At 38.3% G+C, this 6945-nt stretch overlaps 1 protein-coding gene across 1 annotated transcript; it reads left to right on the forward strand.

Annotated features, from left to right (window-relative positions):
- Positions 1-1887: 1887 nt before the first annotated feature.
- Positions 1888-5396, forward strand: LOC128982042 (uncharacterized). The gene is made up of 2 exons (XM_054401082.1): positions 1888-2428; positions 2818-5396. Exons 1-2 carry the CDS (start codon positions 1888-1890, stop codon positions 5394-5396), a joined length of 3120 nt encoding a protein of 1039 aa, XP_054257057.1.
- Positions 5397-6945: the final 1549 nt, after the last annotated feature.

The following is a 6945-nucleotide window of genomic DNA, read 5'->3' on the forward strand; positions in this document are numbered from 1 at the left end:
TTGCAGTACAAATATAGTTTTTTCAATTTTTTATCACTTGTAATAAATAATAGGCTAGTACCTAAGTAGGTTAAGTAATTAAAAGGTTTGAGATCGTACATTGGATTTTGTCAATATAAGGCCCTCTAACCTTGGATGCTTTCACTTTAATAGATTGATGCTTTGGAATGAATATTTTATCTTTACGACAGTGATTTACTTATTAATATTTATAGTGTCCCAGAACAAAATAGTTGTATTAAATCTACAACCATGGTTTCAATCCAGTTGCGTCATGGTCACAAATACAAAGGGACACGTACAGGTATTCCGTCCCCCGAGAACCTTTTTGTAAACCATGTACATATCCCATTGGGTTTGTGTTTATGTGAGTTTGACGACGTCCAAACGACCGACTATGACAACAACATGATACTTCTCGACATGACCTACGTGACCATGACGCAACTGCCGTTGAAACTTGAAACCATGGTTGTAGATTAAATACAACTATGGTTTTGAGCTGGGACGAAAATAAAAGGTAATCAAACCACTATAAATGTTTGTCTTACCTGCTACCAGGCAACAGGATTTAGAAAGTAAATCCGGAAAGATATTTTGTACTCAACTTCAGTATTATGGGAACATTTTGTTTTTGATCTTAACTGAACAGGTTTAATGCTAATTATGTTTTTCACAATTTCACATTTGAAAAAGTTGAATACTTGTGGTGTTTTCAAATTATTTGATACATTTGTATAAATTATACAATTTTGATGACCTGTATTGCTCCGCTCTCTTTGTAGTTTGGGTGCACAGTGTTTCCTAAAGCTTTTAACGTAGAATCATGGTTAGGGTGTCATTTTGAATAGGATTTATATAATCTTAAACGTATTGGTGTTAATATTATACAGAATATCTTCTATTGAATGTAGACAAAAAGCGGTGATTTGGAAACTGCTTTAACTTATTATGGAATTGTTAGTATAAAGTTCTAATACCAGGGAACAATAGATTAGTCTTATGTTCTTTAAAATCCTGTTAATTGTTTTTTAATACCATATATGGGCGATTTACAAAGGTAGTTCCCATAAATAACCCATAATTTATATGCTTGATATAGCTAACAACTGTAGGAAAAATATAATGTGTAACACAAACACAACTAGTCTCTTTTCTGCACTTGAGAAACTTACCACACTCGCCTGCAATTTTTGTGTCAACATTTTACTCAAAGTGCAAAAAAGTGCCATTTTGTGCACAAATAACTATTTACGTTTTGATCATAAAGTATTACCCTAACATAAACTTAGGTATTAGGCCAAGTCATCCTTCTGTTAAAGAAAAAATTTTTGGAACATTTGGGAATAGTTCTTAATTGGCTAAACCAATAAAATTCCTAAACATACAATTTTTTTTTCGAATATAAATCCTTTCTGGGAGAGTACCTACTGAACTGGAGCACTGAACAGGCAGCAATGTCTAGCGACATATTTCGGTATAATAATATTATTAGAACAGAACGTAGTCATTCACTGATTCGCTTCAAATTTAAAACCAAATTGAAAATGAGATAAAGATAATGTTATTCCTACCCTTAGATTCGTGTTTTCTTCAATTGTATGGTTTGTACATGGCCAGTCAATACCCCTTCCTCGCAGGAAGCCCAGATGGTGATGGTATATGTGCTTGTGATATAAATTAGTCATCAGCTGTTTGATATTGTGAACATTTTTATTTGTTTATCTTTGGATGATTTTTATTGATTCTTGTAGTCATGGAGAAATCAATATTTACCAGAGTTGGATTGTTCTGATGTGTAAAAAAATGTTAGTTTGTTAAAGCATTAAATATCTTAATTATTTTTTTAATTTGCATGTTGATTTAATTACAAGCTATTTCGGCATAATGTCAGGTACTTGTGTTAAGTTCTCAGACTTGATTAAGCAGTATGATGGAAGTGGTGATTTTAGTGAGTGGTTAAAGAAACTAGAATTGGTATGTAAGCTCCAAAAGGTGAAAGACTTGCAGACAGTTCTCCCCCTATTTTTGGCTGGAGGAGCATTTTCTGTATATGACGGGCTAGCAGAAAATGTAAAGAGTAACTATGAGGCTCTCACCAATGCATTGCTGCAGGCCTTTTCTGCGAACTGTTTTCAGGCTTATGCAGAATTTACAGCTAGGCGTCTACTTCCCGGTGAGTCACTAGATGTATATGCTTCTGATTTGAAGAGATTGGCAAAATTGGTGGACCCTTTTGTATCTGATGAGTGGATTAAGAGCGCAGTTGTACATGGCTTGCCAGAAGATACTCAAACCCAGTTGAAAGCTGCGTGTTCTCTTCAAAGCATGGAGTTGTCGGATGTAATGACAAGAGCTAGGAATCTGTTGGGCAGTGAGTCAAACTTTGGGGTGGTTGCACAGGCTAATGCCAAAGTTTTCAAAGTTGGTAAACAGTGGTCTAAAAAATGCTTTGTTTGTGAGAGGGAAGGCCACGTAGCACGTTCGTGTCCCCATCTAAATCGTGAGTCAAAAGTAACCTGTTACCGGTGTGGGGAGGTAGGACATTATGCCTCAAAATGTTCACAAATTCCAAAAAACGAGTGAATGGGGCTGCCTTATGTTGCGCGGGTGGCCCAATTTCTTCAGCGCAACTCCCTACATTAACAATAAGTGTGTCGGGTTTTAAATGCTGTGCCTTGCTGGACTCAGGTTGTTCAAGGAGCATTGTGTCACCTAGTTTAGTGAAATATGGAGTAGAACTGAAGCCAGTAAGTCAAAGGATTATAATGATGAATGGAGAATCAGTTGAGTGTAACATGACATGTATGTTACAAGTTTTGATAAGAGGTGTTCCGCTCAAACTGAGTTGCTTGGTTGCCAGTGTATTGCCAAGGTATCAGATGCTTCTAGGGATGGATGCAGTGACTGCAATGGGAGGTGTCACTATTGATGGAGATGGCACTATTACGTTCAGGGACGTTGATATCGGAGCGATGGCTGAGGCCAAGAAGGAGTTGTGCGTGAAGGAAACCTCGGAGAATGGCAACGATGAGATCGCTATTAATGATTGTGACTTTAATGCGAAATTTGTTGATGGAAAATGGACCGTTGAATGGAATTGGAAAGATGGCGGTAAAACACCTAAGATAAATAACCAAGTACCTTCATACTCAATTTCAAAAGAGGCAAGGGAGGCGTTTGACGCTGAAGTGCATGATTGGATAAGAGACGGTTGGCTCCAGCCTTATGACGGGGAGTTTGATGGCTTAATTCCTTTAATGGCGGTCGTGCAACATAACAAGGACAAAGTGCGACCTGTAATGGATTACAGGGAATTAAATCAGTATGTTTCAAGCCATACAGCAGAAAGTGAGGTTTGTGGGGAAAAGCTAAGGATGTGGAGAAAGCTAGGAGAACATGTGAGCACTATCGACCTTCGTAAGGCATATCTCCAAATCCATATTGCTCCTCATTTATGGAAATTCCAAGTGGTCCGATTTAAGGATAAGAATTATTGTCTAACACGACTCGGGTTTGGTCTAAATGTCGCACCGAAAATAATGAGCAAAATTGTTAATAAAGTGCTGTCAATGGACCCAATAGTCCGAAGTGCTACGGACTCTTATGTTGACGACATAGTGGTGAATGAGAACATTGTTGGCGGTGATGTAGTAAAGAAGTTGTTGGAAAAATATGGGCTGTCAGCGAAACCAGTGGAGCCACTTGATGGAAGTAGGGTTTTGGGGCTTAACGTCTCAAAAAGAGATGGCAAGTTGATGTGGACCAGAGACAACAAGATAAAAGCTTTGGATAAAATTGAGACCAAGAGGGATGTGTACTCCTTGTGTGGGCAGTTAATCGGACATTTCCCGGTGGCTGGTTGGCTTCGACCAGCATGCAGTTTTCTTAAGAAGCAATTGACAGATTTGAAATGGGACGATGTGGTGGGCAACCGAATCAAGATAATGTTAGGAGATATAATGGAAAGCGTAAAAGAAAAGGATCCTGTGTTTGGAAAATGGGCAGTGTCATCTAGTGACAAAGGAACTGTGTGGTGTGATGCTAGCAGCTTGGCGATCGGTATTTGCATTGAAATTGATGGTGAAATAGTTGAGGACGCGTCTTGGCTAAGGAAAGAAGATGATTCGGCGCATATTAACTTAGCTGAGTTAGAGGCTTTGTTGAAAGGAGTGAACTTAGCTTTGAAATGGAATTTGAAGGAGTTATACTTGGTCACAGATTCGGCCACCGTTTATGCTTGGGTAACATCCATATTAACAGGAGACCGACGTATTAAAACACATGGGATGGGTGAAGCTCTTGTAAGAAGACGGTTGGGTTTGTTAAAAGACCTCATATCAGAATGTGGCCTTAAGGTGAGGATGGATCTGGTTAAATCGCAATTTAACAAAGCAGATCGCCTGACGAGAGTACCTAAAAAGTGGTTGTCAAGAGAGGAGGAAAAGACCAGTATTGCAATGATGGGTGAAGAAGAGGAGGAAAAGACCAGTATTGCAATGATGGGTGAAGAAGAGGATGAGGATAAACAAAAGTTGGTCAAAAGAATCCATGGTCTGCATCACTTTGGTGTTAATCGAACTCTTTTCACAGTTAGGCGTTGTTACCCGGCCGTTGAGTTTAGTAAACAGGACGTTGACTGCGTAGTCAAATCATGCAAAGAATGTTTATCTGTTGATCCATCCCCCATCAAATGGAAGCCGGGGCACTTGGATTGCGACAAGAATTGGCACAGGCTTGCGATTGATGTGACTCATTATGGGTCATATAAATTTCTTACAATTATAGATTGTGGTCCAAGTCGGTTTTGCATTTGGCGACGGATCCCAAGTGAGACTAAAGAACAGGTAGTAAAAATCTTACTTGAACTGTTTTCAGAACGAGGTCCACCCCAAGAACTATTAATGGACAATAGTGCAACGTTCAGATGTGAACAAATTGAACAACTGTGTGAGGAATGGGGGGTTATCCGTCGTTTTAGGTGTGTGAACCGTCCGTCCGGCAATGGAATCGTTGAACGAAACCATAGAACGATAAAGAGAATGGCAACAAGAACCAGAAGAAGTGTTCAAGAAATGGTATATTGGTATAATCTAACACCAAAAGAAGATTTGAATGAAGAGTCGACACCAAGCTCTAGATTGTTCTGCTACAGGTGGAGGTGTAAGGGCGAACCTGTAAATTGTGACGAGCAACTAAGAACTGAGTTTTCACCTGATGAACCTGTGTTTGTCAAGCCTAAAAATTCCTTATGTACTACGAGATGGAAGCCTGGTGTGGTCTCACGGCAGCTCTCACAAACCAGCGTAGAGGTTGATGGTATGCCACACCATATTGCTGATGTTCGTCGTGCTGGTGTTGACACCACGGGGGCGTGTGCTTGTGATATAAATTAGTCATCAGCTGTTTGATATTGTGAACATTTTTATTTGTTTATCTTTGGATGATTTTTATTGATTCTTGTAGTCATGGAGAAATCAATATTTACCAGAGTTGGATTGTTCTGATGTGTAAAAAAATGTTAGTTTGTTAAAGCATTAAATATCTTAATTATTTTTTTAATTTGCATGTTGATTTAATTACAGTATATTCGACAACAAAGACCTCATCAAAGTTAACACAAATACTAAAACCCTTCCCAGGCTGACACTAACCGAAAACTTCGGTCTCTGAGACCCCATTTGAAAATAATGGACCCCGCTTAGAAACACACAAACCGAAACCCTGGGACTGTGAGACACTGCTTTAAAATACACTAACGCTGGGCTTCTGAGACGGGCATGTTGTGAACAAACAACCTGTCAAGGTCACGGCACCCACGCAAAATGGACAAATAATATATCAACAGGTAGGGGAGGAAAAGGGGGGAATGGAACCCCCAAGTAATCAGTGTTGCCAACATGCGTTTGTGAAAATTCCCGTAAGCCTGTCAAACGGGGGTTTTGGTAAAAGTGTTCCTGCAAAAGCCAAACACCTGACCCCATGAATTAAGAATTTGTGTTCATAATTCCAGTTGAGGCAGTAAAGAGCAGAGTTCTTAATTTACATTTCTTAATGCAGTAGGTTTAATTAAGTTTGATACTACAGCTAAGGTGTTTTTAGTAAAATGTCAATAGATTAGTATGAAATAAAATAACTTGCAAAATTTAATAAAAATATAGGGTATCCAATCCACTACCCAGCTTCAACTGGGAGAAAAGGAATCTTAATATTGTTCCAACTGATCTTTATGAAACTTGTTATGTATGCACAAATAGAAGACACAAATGTTTTTTGCCGGCTCGAGATCATTTTAAAAACAATCAAGAGCTGCAAAACCCTTTCAGCCCGTGGCACAAACGCTTTTTTTCACCACACTAGACAAAATTAAGAAAATATATACCATAAATGCATACAAACAATTTTATATTAATTCAAAATCATTTGTAGAGAAGTTAAAGGTAAAAGAGACAAATCTTGTTCAATTTCATAACAAACTGTAAGTTGCTGTTGATTCAAAATTCAGTGTCGGAGCTAAAGAATCATCAGATCTAATCCATGTCTTTGAAATAGGGATGAGCATCGATAGGTTAACCATCGATGGTAACATCGACGTCAACCATGGATGTACCGATAACATCGTTGCGAAAACATCAATGTTTTTGGGACTAAAAAATCCTAAAAAAAATAATTTTTTTCAGTTTTTTTGTCTGCTTTTTGTACTTTCTAGTTAGTAGTAACAGAGAACATCGATATCTCAATACTTGGTGAGAAACTTTGATGATTGATGAAACCATCGATGTAACAAAAACTTCGGTAACCTACCATCGATGTAAAACACAATGAACATTGATAGAAATACCCCCGCTGCAGCAAACCTGCCGACTAAGCAAATTTCCATTTCACTGAATGATTTTCAATTAAATCTATTTAAATAACATTAGGTTTAACGAGTACCTAGGTTTG

Source organism: Macrosteles quadrilineatus, unplaced genomic scaffold (assembly GCF_028750875.1).
Source record: "Macrosteles quadrilineatus isolate MER2022 unplaced genomic scaffold, UCM_ALF_1.0 Scaffold_92__1_contigs__length_397533, whole genome shotgun sequence".
In the NCBI taxonomy this organism is placed as follows: Eukaryota; Metazoa; Arthropoda; class Insecta; order Hemiptera; family Cicadellidae; genus Macrosteles; species Macrosteles quadrilineatus.

Coding starts and splice junctions, on each gene's coding strand:
- LOC128982042 (XM_054401082.1), top strand. CDS start 1,888: ATGTCAGGTACTTGTGTTAAGTTCTCAGACTTGATTAAGCAGTATGAT. Junction 2,429..2,817: donor TGCCAAAGTTTTCAAAGTTG/GTAAACAGTGGT, acceptor GTATGTTACAAG/TTTTGATAAGAGGTGTTCCG.